Source organism: Pogona vitticeps, chromosome 5, assembly GCF_051106095.1.
Source record: "Pogona vitticeps strain Pit_001003342236 chromosome 5, PviZW2.1, whole genome shotgun sequence".
NCBI classification, from domain to species: domain Eukaryota; kingdom Metazoa; phylum Chordata; class Lepidosauria; order Squamata; family Agamidae; genus Pogona; species Pogona vitticeps.
The window spans coordinates 195373620-195400904 of NC_135787.1; the positions used below are offsets into that span (position 1 = coordinate 195373620).

At 55.7% G+C, this 27285-nt stretch overlaps 1 protein-coding gene across 1 annotated transcript in view; it reads left to right on the top strand.

Moving 5' to 3' along the window:
* Positions 1-2525: 2525 nt before the first annotated feature.
* Positions 2526-27285, top strand: part of GOLGB1 (golgin B1) — a 30867-nt gene continuing 6107 nt past the window's right edge. The window contains exons 1-17 of the mRNA XM_073002388.2: positions 2526-2635; positions 7367-7463; positions 8577-8729; positions 9180-9335; positions 10079-10234; positions 10961-11083; positions 11273-11386; positions 12164-12566; positions 13275-13366; positions 14091-14193; positions 15546-15619; positions 16280-16334; positions 16532-16602; positions 16829-21786; positions 22803-24753; positions 26311-26489; positions 26883-27003. Coding sequence (XP_072858489.2) covers positions 7374-7463; positions 8577-8729; positions 9180-9335; positions 10079-10234; positions 10961-11083; positions 11273-11386; positions 12164-12566; positions 13275-13366; positions 14091-14193; positions 15546-15619; positions 16280-16334; positions 16532-16602; positions 16829-21786; positions 22803-24753; positions 26311-26489; positions 26883-27003 — 8799 coding nt within the window. The 5' untranslated portion in view covers positions 2526-2635; positions 7367-7373. The remainder of the gene's footprint in view (positions 2636-7366; positions 7464-8576; positions 8730-9179; positions 9336-10078; positions 10235-10960; positions 11084-11272; positions 11387-12163; positions 12567-13274; positions 13367-14090; positions 14194-15545; positions 15620-16279; positions 16335-16531; positions 16603-16828; positions 21787-22802; positions 24754-26310; positions 26490-26882; positions 27004-27285) is intronic.

Here is a 27285-nt window from a genome sequence, read left to right on the forward strand (position 1 = left end):
GGGGATAGCCAGTCCTTTCTGACCCCCCCACCTCAAGAGCCCTTTTGTTTCCATGGAACGTTGTGGGATGCTAACTTCTAGCACATCCCCATCCAACGGCCAGAGGAGATGCTGCTTCCTCCGTTCTTCTTTGGCTTAATCTAGCTGAGCCCCTGCAGCCCATCCTTGTCGCCACCCTTGAACAACCCGCACGGATTTTTCCATATTGGAAAAGCTTCCTCCTGTTCCTTTGGCCTTCCTTTGTAGCTTCACATCCCAGGCAGGACTGAGCTAGGTGGAGGCGGCTCTTTCTGCTGGAGATCTCCAGCGATTGAAGGGCTTTGTGGCCTTTGACCGGAGGCTCAGGAGGCTTTGACTGGCTGGGGGGGCAGGGGGGCTTTCCAGTGCCCCACAGACCTTCCTTGGCCAGTCCTTTCCTGCTGATGTCATCCTGGTTCCTTCCACTGCACTTCAGCCCTCCTTCCAGCAACCGGCGAGCCCCTTCCTCTCTTCCCTGGGGACATCATCCGCAGCTCGGGGGTTTATGCTCCCGGCTGCAAAGCCAGAGGTGGCGAATTCAGTTCCTCGCTGTGCCTCGCTGGGAGAAGAGCCAGCCCGGGTGGCCTTGGAAGAGCTGCCCATGGGAAATGGGAACACCTCTTGAGTGTTTTCTTCCTTTGTTGTTGTTGTTTAGCCATTAAGTCGTGTCCAACTCTTTGTGACCCCTTTATGGACCAGAGCATGACATGGAGGTTTGGCCAGGAAATGGAGCTGGGCTGTTTGCCCTCCGTTTGCAAAAGCTCTTCTGCCCCTGCCGCCCTCCTGCAGGATGCCCACGGGTCCTTCTTGCCTTGAGATGGGGGCCAAACCCTGCACCGATCCACGTGGGGCTTGGTTGCCAGCCCCTGTCTCCTTCAGAAGGGGCATCTGCAGTTGGCAGTCATTGTAGGGGCAGGGCAGGAGAGGTGTGTGTGTGTGGATAACCCCCACCTCAGCTGCTCCTTTTGCTGAACTCCCTCCCCCAGCGAAGAAAAGCCCCAGGGAAGGATTTGGGTGGAAATGTTTGGACGTCCAGAAAGAAGGGAGTCCAGCTGGTCCTTCCTGCCTCTCTGCCCCCCCACCCCCACCAGAGCTGGCCTTCTCCTTGGGGTGGGGGTGACACTTCCTGCCTTGCGTGTGTGTGTTTAGTCGTTTAGTCGTGTCCGACTCTTCGTGACCCCTTTATGGACCAGAGCATGACAGGCCTTCCTGTCTTCCGCTGCCTCCCAGAGTTGTGTCAAATTCATGTTGGTTGCTTCGCAGACACTGTGCATCCATCTCATCCTCTGCCGTCCCCTTCTCCCCTTGCCTTCACACTTTCCCAACATCAGGGTCTTTTCCAGGGAGTTTTTCTACCTAGAAAACCCAGAACAAGTGTTGCCCTAAAAGCCACAACAGGCTGGATGGCACACAACGATGGTAAGGATGATGATTTAAATCACTGGTTCTTAACCTTGGGTTACTCAGGAGTTTTGGACCGCAACTCCCAGAAGCCTTCACCACCAGCTGTCCTGACTGGGGTTTCTGGGAGTTGCAGTTCAAAAGCATCCGAGTAACAAAGGTTAAGAACCACTGATTTAAATTAACTTTGCTCTGGTGCTTAGCTGGTTCTGACCAGACGGGGGCAAAATAATGGTTGACCATGGCCAAAGGCCAGTGCCTGAGTCTGAAGGGGTCAAGGATCCATTTTACCGCTCCTGATAGGCACAGGCTGCTGACACCACGATCCTTGCTTTCAGCCTGAAATATTGGCCTTTCAATGATGTGTAAGATTACTGAAGATTATTATGAGGGGCTTTATCATAGTAGTTCCTTTTTCTTCTTAACTTTCCTGAAGTATTAAATATTAGTATTTGCAACTTGCAAATACCCCCTTTTCAACCCCCACTTCGTTAACATGTACAGTATATTCATTTTAATGTAATGTTCTAAGTGCCATGGGATCCAATACTTTGTACTTAAAACGTAAAATAAATAAAGTGTCGAAAATATACACAATGTTCAAAATAATAGTGACGCCAGAGTGACGTCACTGGACGCCCGTCCCATTAGAGCGTCTCTACATCTGCGCATGCCCAGAAGCCGGGTCTTCCAGGAGCTGTTCTAAGCATGCGCCACTTCTACGCTAATTTAAGTCCCCGCCCCTTATAGGCGTGGCTTCCCCGGTTCCTTTCTGGAAGGCTCCGCCTTGAGAAATCACCGCCTTTGCCCCTGGCTTTTCCTGATTGGTCCCAAGCCTTGAAATCCGCGAGAGGTTCCGACCGCTGATTGGTTGATGGAATCAAGCAGCCGCCGCTCCTGATTGGTCCCTTTTGTTTTGTTTTTGCATGACGCGACGATGACCTGCAAAAGCGCCGGCTGCTGGTTGGCGCGTGGGTTAGACCTGAGACTCCGCTCCTTACCCTGGCCCGGTAGCCATGGTAACAGTCCAAGCGGCGCGCGGCGGTTGGAGGAAGGCTACGTCCTTCTTTGCCTCTCCGATTTCTGATTGGCCGATGCTAGGGAGCAGGAGGCGGGAGCTGGGAGAGCGAGCGAGAGGAAGCGTGCCGGAAGCCTCGAAAGGGCACTTCCGGTGCTGATGTGGCCGGAACCCAGAGGGGGCGCGAGCTGAGAAGAGGTGAGCCTCGGTCGGGACCGGGAAGGCCCGCCGGTCTTTTGTGTGTGTGTGTGTGTTTGTGTAGGGGGGGGCATGCCCCTTCCTTTGGGAGACGCAGGTAGAAGTTCGTCCGGGCCAGCGCCTCCCGGTGGGCGGCGCTGCCCCTGTTGGACTTCAGCCTGCAAGGAGAGGCCTGGGAAGGGCAGAGCGTTGGAGGGGAGCCGTGTCCGAAAGGGCCCCTCGGAGCCCGGCCTTCCTTGCCTGTTCCCCTGGCCCGGAGCCCCCCCTCTCCTAAAACCTCTCCCCCCCCCGGGGCTCTCCCTGCGGTCCTCCAGGCAGCGGGTCAAAGGAATGGGCGTGGACTACAGGTCCCAGAATCCCCCAGCCTGCGGGGAAGGCGGCTTGGAGGGAGTTGTCGTCCTCGAGGTCTGGACCGCGGACGTGCTCTCTCTCTCTCTCTGTATGTGTGTGTGTTCAACTCTTAGTCCCTCTGGAGGGGGCCCGAGGCAACAAGCCCCCCCCGCGTGCCTTGCCTCTAAAGGACCTGTCAATGGGAAGACCTCCCCCCCTCGTTGCTTGCCCTGCAGAAAGCCCTGTCACGTCCTCAGCCGCTTGCAAATCTCATCCGTTCCAGTCCTGTCGCTTTCCTGCCTCTGTGCAAGCATTATAGGCAAACACACGATAATAATAGCAAGAACAACAACCTTTGGAGGGCAGTGCTGAAAGAGTCTCTCCCTCGCAAGGAGGCCCAGTGGGGGAATCGAACTGCCAACCTCATTGAGGATCATCATCATCTTAGAACGGCAGGGCTGGAAGGATTGTCAAGTTGTCTAGGAGGCGCCGGGGTGGTGGTGGTGGAATTGAACTCCCAGCCTCTGGCTCTGCACTAAACCCCTGAGCTCTCCAGCTTTTATTTATATGTATTATGTATTATTTCTATTTGTTTTTACCTATAATGCTTGCACAAACTGACGTGGCCACCCCTCCTGCCACTGTTCCTACATTGGCTCCTGTCTTTTGGAGCAGCCTGAGATTAATCCAAAGGTGAGCCCTGCGGAGAGAAGTTCCATGAAATTATTGGGACTCAGGATAGTTGTGGCTGATGAATCCAGGTTATTTCAGTGTACTTAAAGCCTGCTCTGAGCAGGGCTGACCTTGCCTTTAGCCCTTGGTCAGTAGGGGATGTCTGCCCCTTTTCCGACCATACCTTTTGATCAAGGCAGAGTGGGTTGGCAAGACAGTTGGCTGCACCACCTGGCCTTGGGTGCTGGATCGTTGCCCAACGCATTCCTTCTGTCAGTCCAACGACTGCCCACCCCCTTGTTGACTGTTACTCTTTGAAATGCATCTTCATTTTTTCCTCCAGCTCTTCCTCGTTTTGTACACATTGGTCATCTTCTGCACCATCCTCTTTCCTGCCAGTATCTCCCTTTCCATTAGCATTGCCTTTGTGCGCAGTTGGAAAGCTTTACTAAGGCTACCTTTTCTGCTGGGGCAACAACCCCTGCCTGAATGCAGGATGCAAAATCAGTGGAAAAATACATGACAGTAAGAGTTGGGCAGAACCGATTCTTGGGTCCACCAGAACCACTCTGAAATAACAGCTCTCGTTTGATGTTGGAAGCTAAGGAGGGATGGGTCTGGTTAGGACGCGGATGGGAGGCCGTAAGGCAACCCTGTGGATCTCCAGTGAGGGCTAAGAAATAATCCGGAACCCCAGAGAGCCATTGCTGCCAGTCAGACAGGTTGATTTAGGAAGCTATAGGAAGTGTAGGCCCTGCTTAGCTTCTAAGCAAGTTTAAGGTCTGCTTATCTGTGGTGAACCACGTCTACTCCAGCTGTTTAGCACTGGGCCAGATGGACCAAGGGTTTGAGTCCTTGCAGGGCTGGTTCGTCTTTTGTTCAGTTTTGTAATCTTCCTTTGCATGCTTAGTGTAAGGGAGACGGCAGCTGTCTGTGATGAAGTGACATCTTAGTTGCTTTGACACTGGAATGAAGTTAGCTATGTTGATTACAAGTATTCTGTCCAAGCAGAAGTAGGTGCCTCAGGGTTATGAAGCAGTCTTCTCCAGAGAAAGGCTGAGGCACAGTGCCCCAAGGAACCTCTGTTTGGGTTGCCAGCCAGGTGTGCTGTCGATTCATCCTCACTGCTTAGCTGACTGTAGGAGTGCTTTGCGCAAGATGGTTTATGTTTGCTGATGCCAGTCATGTTTTTGTGGGCTCTCTTGTGAGACAAATAAAGATACATTCGTTTCTTCACATGCATGTTTTCTGCTGGGCTGAAGTGGTATCTGTGCAGGAAAAGTATAGTTCCTTCTAGCTTGATGAAAGGTGGAGCTGTAATCATAATTGCCACAAGGCACTCTCAGCTGTAGATTTTGCCATACCTTGCCAGTAAACACACCCTCCCTTGGTTCATAGAATCATGAAGTTGGAAGGGGCCTCTAAGGCCATCGAGTCCAAACCCCTGCTCAGTGCAGGAATTTAGATTGCAGGATATCTGCCAGGCGGTTGTCTACATTTCTCTGGAATGCCTCCAGCACTGGAGCTCTCACCACCTCCCCCTGAGGTTAAGGGTTCCCTTATTGTACTGCTCTAACAGTTAGGAAGTTTTTCCTGATGTTCAACAAAAATCTGGCTTCCTGTCACTTGAGCCCATTGAACTCTGCAATGTAAGGACACATGTTTTAGTGGAGAAGAAGACTCCCAATTCTTGGTGGCTATATATGACCACCCGCGGGGGCTCTTGCGCTTATGGGCTTGCTTTGTAGCTGTGATCCAAAGCGTCTTTTTTTTTTTTTGCTCCATTGTGGGAGCTTTGGTCTCATCCAGTACAGCGCTTCCTGAAATGATCAGACTAGGAAGAATTTGGGAATTAAGAAGAGGATAGCTTGAGTTATGGTTATGGGTTATGCTATGATTAACTTCTGGTGATGTTTTGGAGCAGGAATGCTAACAGAAATGTTTGTGGCTAATGATGTCTGTGGTTTTGTTTGTGTGGGTATCCTCCCACCCATTTAAACTTCCCCAGATTCCCTCTTTCTGGTTCCACAATCGTCTTGAAATTTTATGCTATTTCATGCTTTAAATTTCCCATAAACTGCTTCATTTTCCCCAAACACAACCACGTCTAGTGAATAAGAACATGACATTTTTAAAGGGACTTATTTGTGCCCTCATTTCTCTGTCTAGCCATCTTCTAATCTACAGGACTGATGTGGGCATACCTGCAGTAGTAGCAATGAATAATATCAAAGAGAGCTTTGTTATTATCTAGACCAGCCATTCTCAACCATTTCTGTGGGCCAGGGCAATAAACAGTCCCCAAGCACAGACAGGAAGGAGTGTAGGAAGGAGCAGCAGAAAATCACAACTCTTTAGTTGCTCAGGGAGGTTCCTGAACAACACAACAGGAGGTTTGGTTCCTGGAAAGGTAATCACAATGATTAGATCGTTGGAAAGGCTCCCAAACTTAATAAATCTCACTGAACAGTTCAGAACCTTGCACGGGGCAGGCAGTCTCTGTTTGCCACCGATTTTCAGCAGCAGGGTTGTGCCGCTGATTTTTAAAATCACTATTTTAGAAGTCCGTACTTCTAAGGCTGCATGTTGCCCTTCGCACAAGAGAGGAAGGCGGGGATGATGCTGCAGAAAGTTCTTGTTGGCTTGAGCCCGGCTGCAGGCGGCTCGTTACAAGGCAAAATTTGAACCAAGGGCTTGTCTGTCCAGGGGCTGCTGAGGGCTCTTATCACGGAGTGCCTCTAGCTGGGAAACCCCAGAGCTGCACCTCGAGTGCCAGCAGGAGTTCCGGCTGGAGGCAACAGATCCTGGGTCCCAAAGCAAGCTGCTATTCTCCTTCTGCTGGCAGGTCAAAGAGCTTTCAATTCACCCAGGTTTTCAGGAGTGGGTGCTCACTGGAAGAGGATTTTAGCTGATTGAGGTCCTGTCTCTTTCTAAGCATGTTTGCAAAGTGCTATTTAAAATACACAAATAGTGTTTTAATAGTATAAGTGTATACTTGTACTTTAACATTACAGCTTTCTATTGCCCTGTTACAAGCCTGGCTACACCTTTACCGGCTGTAGCCTTGTTGTGAGCCGCTCCCAATCCTCGTCCTGGGAGTGGCTCACAAGGTCAGCAATGATGATAATAAACCTAGCCTTGCTGATGTACCCATGGAACATATGAACTGGCACAAGTCTGTGCTCTCTGTCTTGACCAGTTACTTTGGCCATTGGTGACAGTGTCACATTATTGGCTGCAAAGGGAGATTTTTTTTAAAGTCTCTTTTCCACCACAGTGAAGTCCTTAACTGGGTCACTTGGGAAAATTCCACTTCCCCGCAGGCTTCTGAGCAATGCCTTCTTTAGTAGAAGCCTGTTCTAAGAAACTGTCTGTTTGAATCTCCGTCTTTGCTCTGAGTCACGTTGTTGTTTCCCAACTCAATGGAATGGAGAATTCCTCATTTTGGGATGAGGAGAACTCCGAGCTCGGGGCGGTGAAGTGGCTCTTGGCTTCCAGTGGCTGTGCCGCCCAAGAAGGGTACCCCAGGCCGTACCCATGAGTTCTTCTATGCCTCGGGTTGGATTCTACACGCAGCAAGTCCTTAGTTATTCTTAGCTTTTGCCGCGGAGGAAAGAAGCTGCCTGGATTGGGTCTGAATCCGGGCCGACCTTTTTGAGACTCGGGCTGTCGCTTTCCGTATCTCTGTTCACATGCCTTTCTCTCTTCCTTGGCGCTGCTCACCTGGAGGCTCAAGATGCTGAGCCGCCTGTCGGGTCTGGCCAACACGGTCCTGCATGAGCTGTCGGGGGACGGAGAGGATGCCGGGTCTCCAGCTCTGCCTGTTGTGAGTAGCCTCTTTTCCCCTTGCCTGGCCATGTCTTCGGAGGGTGCACGAAGCAGGCTTCCTTGTCCCAGAGCTGCCCAGCTAAGTCCCAGCCTATTTGCACCGAGGACACCAGGTTTATACATGCAGCACAGATACTAACTTGATCCCTGCCTCCTCCCTGGGAGTTTTTTTTTTTTTTAATGATTGCTGGTTTGCAGCCAGAGGTGTGAATTGTCTTCTCCTGCTAAGGTGAGGATTGATACCTTAGGGAAGGGCTGTCGGGGCTGCCTGATCTGAGGTGGCTCAGAGGCATCCTCGGTTCAATGCAGCATGAGGGGAAGTCTCTCACCTGAGCCGCCTGGGCTTGCCTTCTGCTTGCAGTTGCGTAGGGCCATCAGGCACCTGGTTCTGTGAGTGAAGCCTTGTTTGTTTGTTTATTTATTTATTTATTTAAATTATATGCCGCCCACACTACCCAAAGGTCTCTGGGCGGCTTACAACAATTAACATACAGTAAAAAAAATAAAATGAAACAATTAAACTACAATTAAAACAGATCCTCTAAAAATTGCCATCAGGACCCACAGTTGATAGTATTTCAATTAAAAGCCTTCTGGAACAGGAAGGTTTTGACCTGGTGCCGAAATGTCATCAGCGTCGGTGCCAGACGAATCTCAGTTGGGAGGGCATTCCATAGTCTGGGGGCAGCTGCCGAAAAGGCCCCTTGTCTACAAGCCGTCCCTCTTACCTCCTTGAGGGATGGCTCTTTCAAAAAGTGCTCCTTGGCTAGATCTTAACTGCCAGGTAGGTTCATATGGAAGGAGGCGGTCCTTCAGGTATCCAGGGCCCAAGCCGTTTAGGGCTTTATATGTCAAAACAATCACTTTGAATTGGGCCTGGGCAGCAATGGGTAGCCAATGTCATTTAAACAGAATCGACTTGATGTGCCCCCTAGCGGCCCCACCACTCACCCGCCACACAGCTTGATTCTGGACCAGTTGCAGTCGCCAAACTGTCTTCAGAGGCAGCCCCACGTAGAGCACATTGCAATAATCCTTGCTTACTACCCCACCCACCCCCGGTGGTGGGGTGGCTTTGCTGCCACAAGTCCTCCTGTTTTCATTCCCGCAGGGGACCGAGCCAGAAGCTGGCCAGCAGAATGGAGAGGAGGCGACCGAGGATGTCTTGGAGCGGCTGGCCCACATGGAAAGGCTGGTGGTGCAGCTGAAGGATCTGGTGCGGGAGAAGGACACACAGCTCCGGCAGAAGGATGCCCAGCTCCAGGTACCCTGATGTGGGGCAGGGAAACCTCCTGGGCTCCCAGAGCCAAATGGGACGCTGACCTGGGAGAGGTTCAGAAGGCCCTGGAGCGTCTCAGCCCAAGGCTGCCTCTTTGCCCGCATCAGCATTGACCCGCGCGAGCATCCTGCAAACCAAAAGCAAGAGGCCGCATGATGCATGTATGGCCATGGAGGGAGTCATCCCCCCACCCCCGGATGAGTCAAGCAAGGGAGCCTTCCCTCCTCTCCACGGGAGAAAGGGTGCCTCGGTCCTTTCCCAGGCTTAACTCGCAGGAGGCTGTTCCCTCCTGGGTCCGGAGGGCAAAGCGCTCCTTTCATCTGTCCGCAAGAGAAAACCCCGTGGCCTTTCATTGGGGCTGCTTTCTTTCTCTCTGCTTCGGTGTCACCTCTTGGAACATCCTGCCATGGCTTTGTGTCACGCTCTGTCTCCTAGGACGAAAGGCAGGCTGCCGAGGCCAAGCTGCTGAAGCTGAAGCTGCAGGCCAAGGCGAAGCTGGCGTCTCTGAACAAGCGCATTGAGGAGCTGACGGAGCGAGGAGCGGCATCGCCTGCCAGCCCCCTGCCGGGAGAGCCAGCGTCTCCGGCTCAGGTGAGATCCACCAGCCCCCTGGTGCAGGTGGAGGCTGAGCACCCCTAGACTGCCTTGCCGGAACAAGGGAGACCGTCCCAGCCACAGGTTGCCAGTCTTAACTCTGCCTTTGAGGCAGGAGGACCCCAAACACCTGGAGCTGACAGAATCCCATCGTTGCAGGAACGGCTTGAGCTTGGCCACCTCGGGGGCCCGTTCAGATCGAAATGGTCTTGTCTGGATTTGATGTTTCTGCACATGCTTTTTTCTCCACCTGGAAAGGCTAGGGTGTTTGCAGGATCTTTGCATGGTTCTAAATCCCCTTCCAAGTCTGCTTAAGCCATGCCTGATTTTTTTTAGATCATGTCAGTCGCTCGTCATGGTCTTCACAGAGCTTCCCCAGAAATCCCTGCCATGCTGCTGAAAGTGGGGGGGGGGGGAAGGAGGTTAACTTTGGGATGCTGCCCACCCGCCCTGAACGTTTGTCAGAATCTCTGGGGCTGTGCTGGATGGAGCAGAGGGATTCCTTTTGGGCAAGGGAGAGCCCCAGGTCCCCTTCCATCTTGGGAGAAAGCACTGAGAGCAGAGGCCTGAGGGAGCCCACCCCCTTTTATTTGCTGGGGGTGACTGGAGGGGACTTTCTGAGAAGCAGAAGGGTGGCTCGCGGGAACCACGGCAGCAGGTCTCTTTAGGTCAGTCCGAGCCCACCTCCGCCGGCATGCAGATCGGTTTTCTTCACTAACCTGCCATCTCGATCCCACTAGGTGGAAAGCGAGCAGAGGCCACAGGACAAGCAGGAGGAGGAGGAGGAGGAGACGGAGGGGCTGAGAAGGCGGCTCCGGGAGCAGGAGGAAGCCGCAGGGAAGCTCCAGGAACAGCTGCAAGCAGCCACAGAGAGCCTGAGTCATGCCCAGGCCCAGGTACGGCAGGAGCTGGGGGGGGGCTGCCTGTCTTTCTCCTTGATGTAAGGCTGGTGTTCTGGATCTCTCTAGGGCAAAGGGGGAAAAATAAATCCAGCTGCATCATCTTTAAAATCTAGGAGCCTGAGAGTCATGCGTAAACTTTTTCTGCCGTCACTGAGCTGTCACTCATTTGACTCGCGACTTTGTGAGACTCATGTGATGACCCTCTATAGGAAGTCACAGTCCCTTCCCGTCCTGTGAAGGAATGGCTGCCCATCAAGTGGTGCAGGATTTCAAGGATCCCCCCCCCCCAAAGCCGGTGGGAAGTTTTCCTTTGCAGGCCCCGAAATGGACGTGACTCTCCTGTGAGCTTTTTGGTTGGGCTCTCCTCCCATTCATTTCAGAAGAGCCTGTGGTGCAGAGCTGCCCACTAGAATTTCAGCCATCAGCATGAGCTGATTGGATGTATTTGGAATCCAGACCATTTTTACCTTCTCTTTGCTGTGCTTTGGACTTGAGATCAGAAGTTGGTTCACTTTCGGGGGGGGGGGGAAGGAGGAGGATTATGTTGCAGAGAAAGGTTGGAGAGATGTTGAGAACAAGGTGGTTTTAGAGAACTGGGTTTTGGGGTGTTTTTTTTCCTGACACAAAGCTGGAGTTTTTAGACTCCTTGACAAACTGTTCGGAATTGCGAGACAGGAAGCATCTCTTGACGGCTTTGTGGCTTTTTCATTTGGTTGGCAGCTCATGGTTCTGCAAGAGGAAGTCCAGGAGAAGGAGACTCGGCTCAGGGAACAGGCCCACCAGCACCAGACTGAATTGCAGCAGTTAATGGCTCCATCGGCTCTGGAAGTGGAAATGCAGCAGGTATATTCACAGTGTCTTGGGACATGGCTCCGTTGGTTTCAGGGAGTGGGGAAGGTGCTGGACCTCTTGAAAGGCTTCCCTCCCAGGCTGGCAGAGAGTGTCGGGGGGCCCAGACGCAGAGATCCAAGCTCTTTTCTGTGGGGTCTCTGTGTTGGTGGCTGGGAAATCTCTTTGTTCTCTTGGTCTCAGAACCTGAGGCTGTTGCAACAGAAACTGGAGGAGCAGGAGGCTGCCTTGCTCGGGCGAACGCAGGTGGTGGAGCTGCTGCAGCAGGAGCTGAACGCCCTCGAAGAGCAGAGACAGGTACTTGGGCGCCTTCCTTGGTGACTCTGGAGGCCGAAGGGTCCAGAAGCGGTCAGGTCTGTATTCCCTCCGGGCAGAAGGCGGAATAGCCTCCCTGTCAGCTGGCTCCATGGGCCTGGATCCCACCGCTCAGCCTGCGGTTGCGGAGAAGGGGTAGGCTGCAGAAAGTTGCCCACAGAGGAAATAGTTCCACTTGGAACCAAGTCATGGGCGGTGGGAAAAAGGAAGAAGAGACACCTCACACCTCCGCATGCAAGCAGGTCCAGGCAGGGAACCGGGCCACCTTTATAGCAGTCGTTCCAAACCTTACATCAAAATTTCCCAAGGGGCATGATGCTTCAGTGCTCAGCCTTTATCATCTCCCCCCCCCCTTGTTCTTGAGACTTCCTTTTGGGGTTTCCTTCTTGGGCAGCTTCAGGGTCTGTAGAAAATTAACTATCCTGACCAAGCAGAGATTTGCAGCGACTCTCCCTCTTCCACACCTCGGTGTCATCTGATGGATCTTCTGGTTTCTCCTACAGAGAGTCAGAGTCACCTCCCAGGGCTGTGTCCCACCCTGTTCTTTCACTTTGTGCACCAGAATATTTGACTTTTTTTTTTTTTGTAAACTATCCCTAGCTGTAGTTTTTTCAATAATAATTCTCCTTTGATTGAAACCTCTCTGAGGCATCTTTTGAAAGAACTTTTCTGTTTTAGGGCAACACCGATAACTCCATAAAATCAGCTGTTTTTGAACTCTCAACACCTTAAGCGTCTCCTCTGCTTTTAATTTTGCAGGCTTTCTTGGAGAAATTCCAGAAGGCGGAGGCCGAAGCGGATTCTCTGCGGAACACTTTAACCTCTGAGAGACAGGAGTCACAAAGCCGGGCGGAGAGGTTGGAGCTGGAGCTAGCAGAGCAGAAGATGGCCTTCCACCGCCTGCAGGAGGAGGTCCAGGAGGTCGCTCAGGAGCTGGCTCAAGCCCGAGCCGCTCAGGCCGACCTTGAGTGGAAGAGCCAGGCGGCCGAGCAGAGACACGCTGGGGAGTTGGCCCAGAAGGGCCAAGAAATCGCCGAGCTCCAAAAGGTGGAGCAAGATTTGCGGTCCTGCTATGAGGCTCTTCGAGACGAGAATGCCCAGCTGCGGCAGGATCTCGGCGGCCCCACCGAGGCCTCCGCTGAAGACGCTCCTCTCCAGCAAGGTCAGGAGGCCACCCCGAGCTCTTAATTTAATGCGGAACATGCCAGCCATTCACGGTGCCACCCCCAGGATAGCCTCTTGGAGAGAAATTGGGCAAGTTGTGCTGCAGGTCCTTTGGAGGGATCGCTTGCAGAGGCTGCGGTTTTGTGCCTTTTGAGAGCTGGTGGGTCATGGGCAGAGCTGGAAAAGCCAGCTTTTTGGACAACACCCCCCAGCATCCCCCCGCCAGCATGGCTGATGGGACAGGTATCTTAGAAGCTGTTGTAAAAATGCAAAGAACAACAACTTAGCTTGCACACACACATTCCCCCCCCCCCCCCCGTTCGCAGCTGCTGTTGGCCGTTTTTATCTTCAGTGGTTCAAGCAAAGGCCCAGGGATGGCCTTGATTGATTGATTGATTGATTTTGTACCCCGCCCATTTAGTCAACTGCCTACTCTGGGCAGCTAACAGCATATAAAATAAACCATTTAAAATATAGTACAAATAATATATCAATAGACAAAGACTCAAGGTGAGAGAACAAAATAAATCATAACACCATGTGAGCCTATTTCAGTATCCAGGAGCCTGCTTTAGACGTGGAATGCATAGAAGGGCAAAGCCCACTGCCCTTCCTGTAGTGCATCGTCTGCCGGCACCCGTCAGGGAATGGCTCTCTGATGCTGGCTGAGGGGCTGGGGAACTAACCTTTGGCATTTATGTCCTAGGGGAGCTTCCTGAAAAGCCCCAAGGGCCTGGCCTGTCGCAGGCGGAAGCGGAAGCCCAGGAGGCAGGGCAGGTCATTCCGCTGGAAAGCCAGGTACCGGCTTTGGCAAACCCCATCACGGACACCCCAGATCGGCGTTTGTCTTTTGTGGGGTTGGTCCTTCTGGCTGCTTCTGATCTCCACCAGAAGAACCTGACGCCTCTTCTGCCTGAGAATGAGACACCCCGGTTTTGAAAGACAGGGAGGTGGGGTGGTTGTGCGGAGTGTAATATAAAGATTGCCGTAATCGGGGTTCCTCTTTGCCCTTTCCAGAGGGCCCCTCTCTGTGAGAGGAGAACGCACAACTGTTCACTAAGAACCTGAGCCTTTGGGGGGGGGGACGGGGACACTGCCCTCTGTCTTATCCATAGATTTCTACGTGTAGGACTAGATAAAGGAAACACGTGCGCATGCACATGTGCTGTATGCCACCAAGTTGGAACTGGCCCTATTAGGGCTTTCAGGGTAGAGGAGATACGTAAGGAGGGATTTTACCAGTTTCAACCTGCTGGTGAATTTCTGTGGCCAAGCAGGGATTTTGGTACACTACATCAGGTATCGAGGAAAACACCTACTGCAGAAAGCCCTACGGTTGACTTAACGTTTCTGCAAATACACCCTTGGCAGGAGTTACGCAGGCGCTGGAGGCTGTCTGAAGATGGTTAAATGGAAGGAACTGTGTGAATGTAACCTCTGTGGGTGGGTGGGTGGTGGGTTGGGAAGCCCAGTGCTTGGTTGGGGATCCCTCTGCTCATGTCCCGCTTCTCTGTCTCCCCAGCCCGTCTCCGAGCTGAGCGCAGCGGCCTCGCCCGGGAGGGACGGTGGGCAGCAGGAGGGCCGACAGCATGAGGCTGCAGGGAAGGCTCCAGGAGCTGAAACAGGTACCTCACCTCTTCCTTCCTGCTTTCTTTCCCCCTTTGAACGTTTGCATTTAACCTCCTCAGTCCCGTCTGCCTTTCTGTGTGTCGCTTGTTTTTTTCCCCTGTCAAAAAGTGAGCCTCTGTGTCTCAGGTGATCATCCTTTTCCTCTCATATGTTGAAAGGGTTGTGGAAGGAGGCCACTGGCCGTGGCTTGTCCTTGTCACTCTATGTTTCCAGCTGGGGTACGTGAACCCACTGTGACGTATCAAGAGCACAGGGGGTTTGGTACAGCCTCAACACACACGGCTGGGCTCCGTGTGGTAGAGAGCCCCTGAGGCAAGGGTGGAGGGGTGTGTGTGTGTCAGTCTCTCTAGCCTGCATGGCCGACCCTCTTCTCCTAGGATCCCATGAGGGCCTTTGCCTTTATTCTCTGGGGCTCCCTTATCGCCTTTCCCCGCAGGAATAACTCCGGTGGCTCTTTTCACCACCTTTGGTAGCCACCTTAAAAATGTTTCCCATTCTGTTTTATGCTGCCAGCAGGATATTTCCGTGGCTGCTTCCCCTAACCCTCGTGAGTGTTTAAGGAATAGCGTTTACTGACTTTTCAAGATACATTAATGCCTCTTTGTATTCTAGTAGTTGGTAAGCAAACGGTTGGCGTAAGTTGATAAAAACCAGTGATGATGTTATAACAGAGAACAAAGATGTCCTCGAACACATTTCTCTGCTCTCCAGTATAGTAATATTTACTTGTACTGTAGCATCATCATCAGGTCTTGCTTTTCTTACAGGAGGTGTCATTAAGCAGTTCTGCACTATAAATGCTGCTCTCATCTAGGCCCATTCCCAAGATGTTCCAAACCTCTCACTCGGCTCTTTTGCTTCCTTCCCTTTTCCGTCGTCTGTCCCTCTGGCCACTGCCTTTCCGGCTTTGCCTTTGCTCTGTAGACGTCCTCAGGCCAGCCCCTTCGCACTTCCCAGCCACCACTCCATGCCTATTTGTCACCTTAACCCCCTTTGGGGATACTGTGTAACGCCCACCTTACATCACAAGTCCCCTCTCCAAGACAAGCGGATCCGGTTCCTGTCCTGCAGTGGAACTTGGATTGCTCCTTCTCTCTTCCCGCTTCCTTGGTCGGTGGAAGCTCTGGGGAATTCTTCTGTGACATCTCCTTGGAAGGGGAGGTTTACAGTCTTCCAGATCCGTGTCTCACAGACGCATCTCCCCTAAGATAGAGCCTTCCTTTCTCGGGAGGGGGGGGAGGTGAATGGGTTCATGGCCTGCCCTGACCAGACCCTACCTGTGTCTCTACAACACTGGCCCGTGTCCCTCTCCCCTGGGGTTGAATGCCCTTTCCCCCTGTCTTCCCAGAAACCCTCCCTGGTGAACCTGCTGTGCTGGAGAAGAGCCCTGGATTTGGAGAAGGCGCGCCAGAGTCAAACCAGGTAACCTCTGAGCGACGGAACTGAATGGACCCTTTGGCTGGCAAAGTATTTGCTGTGAGAAGGGCTCCTTCCGAGCCGCTTTTGGGGCCGCGTCCACCAATCCTCTCTGCCTCGGGTGTTATTAAAAAGCTTAACGTGCAGGAAAGGAGGGGAAACGCTGCTTCTAAATTAAACTCTGGGCTGGCCTGGTCTGCCAGTCCTCTCAGATGGACTTCCGTCAATTGTCAGGAAGCTCCTCTGTTCTGCACATGCCTTGAACTCAAACGGGTGGAGGCTTAAGATGAGACAAGTCATAGCTGTGCCATTTTATGTACAGACGGGGAACTGTTTTCGTGGAGGTGAGGAGCACCCAGGCATTCCCCCGTTCCAGCTCCATGGGGAGTCTTTAAACTGTGTCTGTATCTTTAGCTGGAAGAGACAAAAGCAAAAAGTCCCTGTGGTGCTTCTGTCTTTTTCCTTCTTGCTCAAATGTCTTAGATTTGTGTTCTGGACGCAGCGTGCCTCTCTTTAGCTGGAGGATCAAGTGACAAATATTTCTCTCCTTGGTGGCTGTTTGGCACAAGGGCCTGGCTGTGGCGCCAGCTTCTAGTTTATCCTGGAGCCCAAGGGGTTCCCTGGTAGAATCCTTGAGGTTTGGCCTCTTTTCTCTCTCCTGAAAAGGTTGGCGGTGCTGAAACAACCCCCGAGGAACCTCCCCAGCTGCTTGAGCTTCAGGGTAAGCCTCTCTAAAGGATGCAGGTTGCTTTTGTTTCTGCCCCTCATGTGGAATAGCTGGGACTAAGGGTCTTACCCAGAAGGTCCCGAACTTAGCCCAGGAGCTGGGTGGGTGGGTGGGAACAGGCCAATGTTTTGAGCCACTGCAACGAGGCGAGGCTTGGTTCTGGTTTGACTTTCCTCTGTTCTGTCGGCTAGGCTCGCTGGAGCGTCGCGAGAGAGGGGAGGAGGATCTGCCCTCGTCAGAGGCACCGTCTGCCCCAGCTCAGGTGAGCCCTTGAAACCCTTCCTTGCCTTGCTGCTCAGCTGTCTTCTGTGGTCTTGGTATTCCTCACCCAGCAGCCTTACTGATCAAGCAGCTGAATTGTCCCATAGGGCAGTGGTTGATGTTGGAGGGGGGTGGGTGGGGGGCCGCAGGCCTGTAGTTGCTTCACCAGGTCTGTTCCTTGCCGTGTCCTGGCCGGAAGACCTGATGCCCCGCTTGCCTCTTTTCAGCCCACCTCGTGTGAGAGCCCTCGGGAGCTGCCCCATGGCACAGAGAACAGCCCCACGGACATCTTGGAGTATCTTTCCCAGAAGAAGCACAAAGATCTCTCAGTCTTGCTGTTGGAGCTGCAGGAGGCTCAGGAAGAAATCGCTTTTCTCAAAGGACAGCTTCCGGTCTCCAGCCAGCTGGACGCTGAAGGTGCTCAGCAGCAGCCCAGAGAACCGTTGCAGGACAGTGGTGGAGAGAGAGGAGGAGAGGAAGGGCTGGCACTCATCCAGAGCGACTCAAGTAGCAGTTCACTGGTCACCGTGGACGTTCAGGAAGATTCCCCTCCCTTGGTGGGAACGCTCCAAGGGCAAGACAGCTCCTGCGCAGAGGACGAAGAAGGCACCCAGAAGCTTCCCCCGCTCTCTGTGCTGCCGATGGAAGGGAGCGAGCTGCGAGCCAGGCAGCAGGAAGCCGAGGAGCTCCACAAGAGGGCCTTGGAGGAGAGAGAGGTGGAGATTCAGAGGCTGCGGCAGCTGCTCGAGGACTCCGACGGGACCTTGCGTACCCTGAGGGCCGAGCGGGACGAGCTCCTCTCCCAGCTGGAGGAGCTCTGTAGCCTGGCAGAGCTGAAGGCGCAGGTGAGGCAGCTGGAGGGGGACCTGGCTGACGCTGAGAAGCGCCGCCTCTCGGACTACGAAGACGGACTCTCCCGACTGGGCCTCTTGAAGGAGGAAATCCAGAGCCTGAACAACGAGGCCAGGTCCAAAGAGGTGAAGATCTCCGCCCTGCAGAAGGACCTGGATGAGGCTCAGTGTCGCCTGGCCGAGCAGGACCGGCTGGCCAAAAGCTTGAGTGGCCAACTCCAGAAAGCGGAGCAAGAGCAGCGGGGCTTGGCGGGCCAGCTGCAGGCGGCCTCGGCCGAGGCGGAAGAGCTCTCCCGACGCCTCACATCCGAGGAACAGGAGTCGGCCCGGCTGGAGCGGCTCCTGTCCGAAAGCGCCAGGGAGACGGAGAGGCTCCAGCAGCAAGTGGCAGAGCGGGAGGAGCAGATGGCCGAGGTCAGCCGCAGCATGTCTGACCGGATGGTCCAGCTGAACGAGGAGAAGTTTCTGTTGGGCAAGGAGCTGCAGAGCCTGACCGAGCGGCTGAGCCTGCAGCTGCAGGAGAAGCTGACCCGAGACCAGAGCGTGGGGACGGAGAAGGAGGAGGAAGGGGAGGCCGAGCGGCCGGACAGGAGGGCGGTTTCTGCCGGACAGGAGATGGAGGCACTGAGGAAGGAAAATGAGCAAGTGAGGAAGAAGCTGCAGGCCGCCCTGGTCAGCCGGAAGGAGCTCCTGAGCCGAGTCCGCCAGTTGGAGAGGGAGCTGGAAGAGGGGAGACGAGAGCTGGCCAAGCCTGGAGTCAAAGGCCAGGAGGAAGAGGAGGAGGAGGAGGAACCCCTGGCGAGTGGCCGGGATGCCGGTGGAGAGGCACAGCCTGCCGGGCGAGGCCAGGAGCACCCTCTCAGCCCGCTCCTTTCTGCCAAAGTGACCGAGCTGCAAGCTGCCCTCGAGGAGAAAGAATCCGCCGTGGCTTCCCTTCAGGCGGCGGTGGCAGAGCTGCAGCAGAGCTTGAAGGAGAAGGACCTCTGGATTGGTGCCCTGCAAGCGGAGCTTAAGGCCCAGCACTCAGCCCCTGGGGGCCAGACCTCCATGGATCAGAGCACGGGGCTGTCTGAGACCGCCGCCCCACTGGGACGGGAGCAAAGCAGCGCGATTGGCCTCGTCCTGGAAGAAGAAACATCTCCCAAAGCTGGTTTGGAAGAGAGGCTCTCTGTTCTGAAGCAGGAAAAGGAGCAGCTCCAGAAGAAGCTCCAGGAAGCTCTGGCCTCGCGCAAGGACACCCTCAAAAAAGCCCAGGAGAAGGACCGCCACCACCGGGAGCAGCTGAGGCAGCAGAAGGAAGACTACAGCATCCTGCAGGAGCAGCTGGAGCAGCAGATGAAGGCGAAAGAGAGGCTGCAAGACCAGCTGCAGGCCCTGAGCACCAGCCTGGAGAACTCTTCCCTTCCCGAACCTGCCGAGGAGGTTCCTTCCGAAGGAGGGCCTGCGGTGGAGGTCTCTCCAGAGTGTGTCCTGACCAGTGAGCCCCTGGCAACTGAAGGCCTTCTTGTGGAACAGCTCAAGGCTGACCTTGAACGTCTTCGGGATGAGAAAAAGGAGCTGGAAAACCATGCCAGCAACCTGGAAGGCGAGCTGGCCGAGACGTCTGCCACCATCCGGCAGCTCCAAGAACAGTCCCGGGAGCTGCTCGCTGAGCTGGAGGGAGTGAAGGGAGCCTGCTCTCAAGCGGAATCCAGGGCAGCGAGCCTTCGGCAGGAGCTGGACCACAGCCGAGCTGAGGTGGCCAGGCTAGAGAACCTGAGACTCCGACAGGTGGAGCTGGAGGAGGGGAAGGCACGGGCTAGCAAAGAAGAAATCGAAAGCCTGAACTCCCAGCTAGCAGAGAAATGCGAATCTGTGCGCTGCCTCCAGGCGCAGCTGCAGGAAAGAGAGAACACCGTCAAAGCCCTGCAAGGCCAGTTGGAGATCCAGAGCAGGGAACAAGCCCAACAGCACCAGCACGTCGAAGCGGCTGAAGTGCAGCAGAAAGCGGCCGAAGAAGCTGCCGAGGGAGTCTCAAGGGCCCAGCTCCAAAGGAAGCTCCAGGCTGCCCTCATCTCTCGGAAGGAGGCGCTGAAAGAGAGCAAGATGCTGAAAGAAGAGCTGTCCAGCACGAAGGTCACTCTGGAAAGTGCTTCCGCCCGCCTGCTGGAGGCCGAGAGCCAGGCCTCTGAGCTGGAAAAGGAGAAGGGGGCACTTCTAGAGAAACTAGCGGTGCTCGGAGAGGAGCGGGAGAAGCTCATTGCGGAAGTGGACAGAGCCTTGGTGGAAAACCAGAGCGTGTCCAGCTCCTGCGAGAGTCTGAAGTTGGCCCTGGAGAGGGTGACTCAGGAGAAGACAAGATGGGAGGAGGAGGTGGGCGCTCTGCAGCAGTCCCACGCCCAGGCGCTTTCGGAAGGGCAGGAGAAGCACCAGGAGTTGCAGAAGGAGTACGAGACCCTCCTGCAGTCATACGAGAACGTCAGCGACGAGGCTGAGAGGATCCAGCGGGTGGTGGAGAGCGTTCGACAGGAGAAGCAGGAGCTCTTCCTCCGGCTCAAGGACGCCGAGGCTGAGAAGAGGGAGGTGGAGGCCCGCTTGCAGGGGGCCGAGCAGGAGATGGAAGGGATGAGAGAGAAGATGAGGAAGTTTGCCAAGTCCAAGCAGCAGAAGATCCTGGAACTGGAAGAGGAGAATGAGCGGCTGAGGGCGGACGGGCGTCCGGCCGGCGATGGCTCCGGAGGGGCCGAAGAGGCCAGCGCCCACCTCAGAGGAGAGCTGGAGAGCGCCCAGAGGACCTGCGAGTCCTTGTCCTGTCAGCTGGAGGCACTGCTGTCGGAGAAGGAGGCTTTGAGCCAGCAGATCCAGGACTTGAGGCGGTCGGCCCAGACTCAGGCAGAAGGATTGGAAAAGAGCAGCCAGCCGGAGGAGAGCTGCGTAGCCAGTGAAGCCATCGGCTCCGCCAGGGCAAGGCCTCCGGAGGCGGTGGCCGCAGAGACCCATCGAGACGCCGTCCCTGAACCTCTGGAGCCCACCACTGGGGAGGAAAGGGGACCTTCGCCGGATGAGATCAATGGCTACCTTCAGCAGGTGGTGCAGCTCTCAGAGCAGGTCGCAGAACTGGAAGCGAAGAGGAAGGCGGCAGCCGAGGAGATGGGCCAAGTCCGGAGGGATTTGGAGACCCTCGGGGAGGAGAAGAGAGGCCTGGAGGAGCTCCTGGCTGCCAGAGGGCACGAACTGCACGTTCTGCAGGAGAAGGTGCTCACGATGGAGCGAGCCGGGCAGCAGGCCGAGGAGCAACGGGCGGAGGCCAGGAGGCTGAAAGAAGCTCTGGAGGCGGAGAAGGATGACCTGGAGGAGAGGCTCATGAACCAGCTGGCAGAGCTGAATGGGAGTATCGGGAACTACCAGCAAGAGGTGGTGGACTTGCAGAGCCAAAACCAGCAGCTCCGAAGCGAGGTGGAGAGCCTCCGGGAGACCTTGAGCCAACTGGAGGAGGAGCAGCGACGCCTGCCGAGAGAGAAAAGCGAGGCGGAAGTGGAGAAGAAGATTGAACGCGAGGAGAAGCAGCTCCAGAGCCGCCGGAAGGGCGACAACAGCCGGACTCAGGTGAAGGAGCTTCAGGAGCTGCTGAAGGAGAAGCAGCAGGAGGTCCGGCAGCTGCAGAAGGACTGCATCAAAAGCCAGGAGAGAATCAGCAGCCTGGAGAGGACCATCAAGGCCCTGGAGTTTGTCCAGAGCGAATCCAAGAAGGAGCTGGGAGCCACCCAGAAGAGCTTGGCCCAGGCGGAAGAGGGCACCCGGAGGGCCCAGGCGGAGCTGGCTTCCTGCCGGGTCTTGCTGGACGACACTCAGAGCGAGGCGGCCCGAGTCTTGGCCGAGAGCCTGAAGGCGAAAGAGGAGCTTCGCGCCTACAAGGCTCAGGTCCAGGCAGAGCTGAGGCAGAAGGAGAAGGACCTCGAGAGGCGCCTGGAGCAGGAGAAGGGCAAGCACTCGGACGAGCGGAGGAGCCTGGAAGAGAAGCTGGAGGCCTTGCGGAGGGAGCAGGCGGGCTCGGAGGGACGGGCCCGGGACCTCCAGGAATCCCTGCGCCGGAAGGACCAGGAAGCCCAGCAGCTGCAAGGCAGCCTCAACCACACCTTGGCCCAGCTGGCGGCCTTCACCAGGAGCATGTCCTCTCTGCAGGACGACCGGGACCGGGTGATCGACGAGTCCCGGCAGTGGGAGAAGAAGTTCAGCGAGGCCCTCGAGAAGAAGGAGCGGGAAGTCCAGGCCCGGGAGGAAGCGTGCGCGGCCTTGGAGGCGGAGGTGAAGCAGGGCGCTGCCCGGGTGGAAGAGCTGCAGACCCTCCTCGCCAGGTAAAAAGGGAGGGGGAGGGAGAGGAACAAGCGGGGGCCATTTGCTTCTCCCAAGAGGAACTGGACAGCCCATGCTTGGGGGGGGGGCGGTGGCAGTGCTGTGTTCAAGTTTGTCTCTCTTACAGGAAGGCAAGGGACCGCTTAGCACTGGTTCCCGGTGGGCTGCGATACCTTTCCAGAAAGAATGGGAGCCGAAATGGTCAATTTGACCATGAAGGGTTTTTTTTTTAAAGAAAGGAGGCAGATGCCAGCTTCTCTGCAAACTGAGAAGCTATAAGGATAGAGAAGTCTGTTCTTGTCTCTCTTAAATGGGAGACCAAGGAGGGGATCAACAGGCTGGCTCACTCAGAAGAATGAAGCTGGAAATTGTGTGGGTGGGTGGGTGCTGTGCCCTCCCCACCCCCACGCCTTTTCTGCTCTCCTGTCGCCTGGCGTCTTCCACCAAACCATGAGATTCCTCCACATGATATAAATGCCAGCATTCATAGAATCCTGGGAGTTGGAAGGAGCTCCGTCCATCAAGTCCAACCCCCTGGTCAAGGCAAGAATCTCAAATCAAAACAATTCTGATAGATGGCTGTCCCTCCAGTGTTGGAGCGCTCACCACCTTCCCCCAAGAGGTTATGGATTCCGTTGTCATACTGCTCTAACAGTTAGGAAGTTTTTCCTGATATTCAGCCGAAATCTGGCTTCCTCTGACTCGAACCTATGGTCGCATTGCACTGTTCTGTCACAAGCAAGTGTAGTGAATCTGTCCTGGAGAGGCTCGGGTGGGGGGGGGGATTTAGTTTCTTCCATGTGACCAAGTATTCCAGCGCCCTAGCCAGGGCGGCATGGGTCACCTTTCAGTCGCAAACCACCAGATAATCGTAGGCTAGCGCTTTGTCCCCTAAAGGGAGCCTCCTAAGTGCCTGAAGTGGCTTTAGCTGTGGCCGGCTTTTAAGGCAGGCAGGGTGGGAGTGGATGGTGGCTTAAACTGAATTGTGCCCGATTCTTCCTTCCTTCTCCGCTTGCAGCCTGGAGCAGGACAAGTTGGCCCGAGAGTCTAGTGCCCAGAAACAGCTTCAGCAACATCAAGAAGAAGTCCGGATGCTCCAGGAAGAGAAAGAGGACCTGGCCTCCCAGCTCGAAGAGACCCGGCGGTTGCTGAGCCACTCCCAGGACCGGGTCCAGAAGCAAGAAGCAGAACTGGGGAGCCTGAGGGAGGAGCTGTCCCGCCTGCAGGAGTCCTTGGCCCAAAGCAGAGCCGTGCAGGAAGGAATGGAGGAGACGGTTAAAAGCCAAGAGGCCGACCTCCAGGAGTGCCGATTCCGCCGTGAGCAGCTGGAGGCCGACTTGCAGGCGTCCAAGGCGCTGACGGACAGGCTCCACCAGGAGGCAAGCGCGAAGGACCAGAAGATCATCCGTCTTTTAGCCGCCCAGGAAGAGGCTGTGGCAGCCGCTGCCTCGGAGTGGGAGCAGAAGCACCAGGAGGAGCTGGCGCGGTTGGAGGACAGGACAGGAAGGGCAGAAGCCGCCAAGGCGGCCCTGGAGACAGAGAAGAAGGGCGTTCAGGAGAAGGCGGATCATCTCGCGGAGAGGCTGAAGAGCGCCCGCGAGGAGAGCCAGCAGCTCAAGGCTCAGCTGGATTCCTTCACCAAGTCCATGTCCTCCTTGCAGGACGACCGGGATCGAGTCCTGGAGGATTATCAGCAGCTGGAGCAGCGGCACCTGGCGGCCATCCTGGAGAAAGACCGGCTGATCCAGGAGGAGGCCGCAGAGAACAACACCCTGAAGGAGGAGCTCCGGAGCCTTCACGGCCGGCTGGACGACTTGCACGCGGAGAACGCCAAGCTGGACGCGGAACTGGTGCGCTACCGCCAGGACTTGAACCAAGTCATCTCCATCAAGGACTGCCAGCAGAAGCAGCTGCTGAAGACCCAGCTGGAGCACCTCCAGGCGCTGGAGAAGGAGAAGGCCGGCGTCGAGGGCCAGCTCAGGGAGTCCGAGCGGGCCCTGGCCAGCCTGCGGCTCTCTGTCGAAGACCTGCAGCGGGAGAAGCACAGCGTGGAGCAGGAGGGGAAAGCCCTGAAGGACGCTCTTTCCCAGATGGAAAGCGAGATGGCGGCTCTCCGGGAAGGCGGCCCCGTCTTGGAGCTGCAGGCGCAGCTGCAGGGCAAGGTGGACGAAGCGCAGGCGCTGAGCGGTCAGCTCTCGCTGGCCCAGCAGCGGACACGAGAGCTGGAGGCGGAGGTGGCCTCTCTTCAGAAGACTATGGCCCAGAGGGTGCAGGAAGCAGAGGCCAAGATGAAGAAGGAGCTGAAGGACCTCCACCACGACGCCGGGCTGATGAGGAACGAGACCGAGACGGCGGAGGAGCGGGTGGCCGAACTGGCCAAGGATCTCCTGGAAATGGAGCAGAACCTCCTGGCTGTCACGGAGGAGAACCAGGACTTGAAGGCCCAAATCCAGTCCTTCCAGAAGGCCATGAGCTCCCTTCAAGACAGCTGGGACCAGGCTCACGAGGAGTTGCGTGCCCTGGAAAAGAAGTACTCTGGGGATATGGAAGAGCAGCGGCTGTTGGTCCAGAGCCTGTCGACGGAGAAGGCCCGGCTCCAGGAGGAGCAGACGCGCCTGTCTGGGGAGAGGGATGCCCTGGCTTCGGAGCTGGCTGCCCTTCGGAGTGCCACGGAAGAGAAAGGCCTTCTGGCTCGCCTGGACCTCCTCGGCCAGCAGCTTCAGGCCAAGGATGTGGAGCTGCTTCGCCTGGCCTCCGAGCTGGAGGGGGCCTCCGGGCAGGTGAAGTCCTTCTCCAAGGCCCTGGCCAGCCTCCAAGGGGAGCGGGACCGCTTGCTGAGCACCCTGGACAAAGCCCGCCGAGAGGAGGAGCTGCAGCTGCAGTCAGCCGCGAGCGCGTCTGCCAGCCTGGCCGAAGTGCCGAGCCTCAAGAGGGCCTTGTCTGCCCTGCAGGATGACAGAGACAGGCTGGTGAGTTGGGGGTGGGGTGGGTGTGGGTGGGGGCAGTTTCCAAGGCCTTTGGGTCTTCCTAGGCTCCTTGGCTCCTCCTCCGGTTTCCTCGAGTCTTTCACAGGTTGCTCAAGACCCGGTTTCCAAGCTTAACCAAGGTAAAGGCAAAGGTTCCCCTTGACATTTAGTCCAATCGTGTCCGACTCTAGGGCATGGTGCTCATCCCTGTTTCCAAGCCACAGAGCTAGCATTTGTCCGAAGACCCTTTCTGTGGTCACGTGGCCAGCGCGACTAGACACAGAATGCTGTGACATTCGCACCATGGAGGTACCGATTTGTCTACCTGCATTTCCATGCTTTCGAATGGCTAGGTTGGCAGGAGCTGGGACAAGCGATAGGACCTCCCTCGCGGGGATTCGATCTTATGACAGCTGGTCTTCCTTGCAGCCCAGAGGCTTCTGCAGTTTAACCCGCGGCGCCACCCACGTCCCTAAGCGTAACCTACAGACTGCCTGAACTTGTGTCACTTCACAGTGCTGTTGAAGGGTTCTGTCTGAATTGTCCAGCACGGACGGAAATCCAGGTTCTTGTTGAAAAAACCTTGCCTCTGGCTGCTGCACTCTTAAGAGCGTGCTGGCACAACACAGAGCCGTTTGCTCTCTGTGCAGCTGGCGTGGCCCACCCTGTGGAGTTCTGAGAGCTGTCGTTTGGTGAGACGTGCGGACGTCTCTGCTGCTGTCTGTGGGGTTGGGCCACAGCCGTTTCAAAAGGCTTCACCAACTCCCAGGTTCCAGGATTCCCTAAGATGGAATCCTGATGTTTAAAAGTGGTATCAAACTTCTGTACCTTTCTGGCCCCCAGAAGTTCTTAGACTACAATCCCCAGAAGCCTTCACCACTAGCTGTGCGGGCCAGGATTTCTGGGAGTTGTAGTCCAAGAATGTCCAGGGGCCCAAAGTCGGGAAGCCCTGTTCTAGAGTGCGAGTATATCCTAAGGAGTCAAACTGAACGGTAAAAACCCTTGGCCTGCTTTTGGAAAGGGTGCTCCCCAGTAAGAGAAAAGGACTTGCGTTGGTCACTTTTCCTCACCACGCATCTCGTATTTAGCGTGCTTTGTTCTGTGATGTTTGAGTTAAACGTGGGTATTGTTGGCAAGCCTGGTTCGTTCCTGTGGACACCATCCCAGAATAAGGCCCCCAGCCAAGGTGAGAGGGAGGAAGGATTAAGAGGGTCGATTGCAGGGATGACACGACCCCCCTCCCCCTTCGTGTCCAGACTGGCCCTCGGAGAACACCATTGATGGCAACTGGGAAGAAATTATACTGAAATTCCTGCTTTTCCGGGAGGGAATTGTGGTCGTGGGGGGGGGGCTATGGAGTGGAAAAACGGAACAGCCTGTTCTGGGTCTAATTTGACCTTGTCCGGACGAGGACGGGTGCTGGCTTTCCATTCTTTCCAAAAGGTATCCAAAGCTGACCAGGGCTCTCCTTGTGAGGTGCGGACGCGGAGGTCGGTGGCAGGCAGGTGACACAGCTGCCGTACAACTTCCTCTTCCTTTTTTGTTTTCTTTGTCAAAAAGCTGGCAGAGCTGAAGAACCTGCAGCAGCAGTATCTCCAGGCCGGGGTGGACACGGCCGAGATCACGCGCTTGACGGCCGAGCTGCAGGAGCAGCAGCGAGAGGTGGAGCGGCAGCAGAGCCTCCAGGAGCAGCTGAAGGCGCAGGCAGCCTCCTTGCAGCTGGAGCTCCAGCAGCTCAGGTGAGAGGGAGAGAGAGAGGGAGAGAGAGAAGCCCATCTCCTTTCCAGAGACACGGCCCCAATCCCTCCGTGGCTGACTGCTCCTCTGGGTCTTCTCCACCCGGGGCTTTGACATCCTTGCCAGGGTGGAGGGTGGGGAGTCCAGAGGAGGCCCTATCTTCTGGGCTGCCCGGGCCCCGGCGCGGGGGCTTCGCTCGCTCTGCTCTGTCACGGGAGACGGATGAAGCCTGGCTCAGACCGAGCTGGCCAGCCAACACCCCCCCCCCCCCAGCGGCTGGGCTTGGCCTGGCACTGCCTCGAGAGGAGCAATACGTGGCTCAGCGGGCAGCTCCTCTTCTCTTCGCCCTCCCCGGTGCCACAGCCAATCTCTCCCGATCTCCTGGCTTTTTGCAGGGAGGAAAAGGCGGCTTGGGAGTCAGAGGCCCCCGTGCGCCACGAACAGCCGCTGAGAGCGGCGCAGAAGACCAGGAGGTCCGGCGCCCGGGGCCTAGAGGAGGATCGGCATCAAAGGCAGGTGAGGCCGGGGAGCCGCCCCGCAGGGGCCGCGGTGCTTTCTCACGTGGGCCTCCCCTGGTATTCAGGACCGCACTCGTGATCCTTAACCTTGGGCCCCTTTCTTGCAAAGCCACTGTGATCCTTGGCCTCGTCTCTCTTTTGCCACGTTTGAAACGCTTTGTCCTGCTGCGGGTCGGTGGGTCCTCTTCAGCCTAAAATGTGTGTTGGCATTAAATTGGCATTGGCTGCTCCAGGGAGCCCGTTTTCAGCTCTGCCGCGAAGTCAGGCCTGTGTAGTTGTC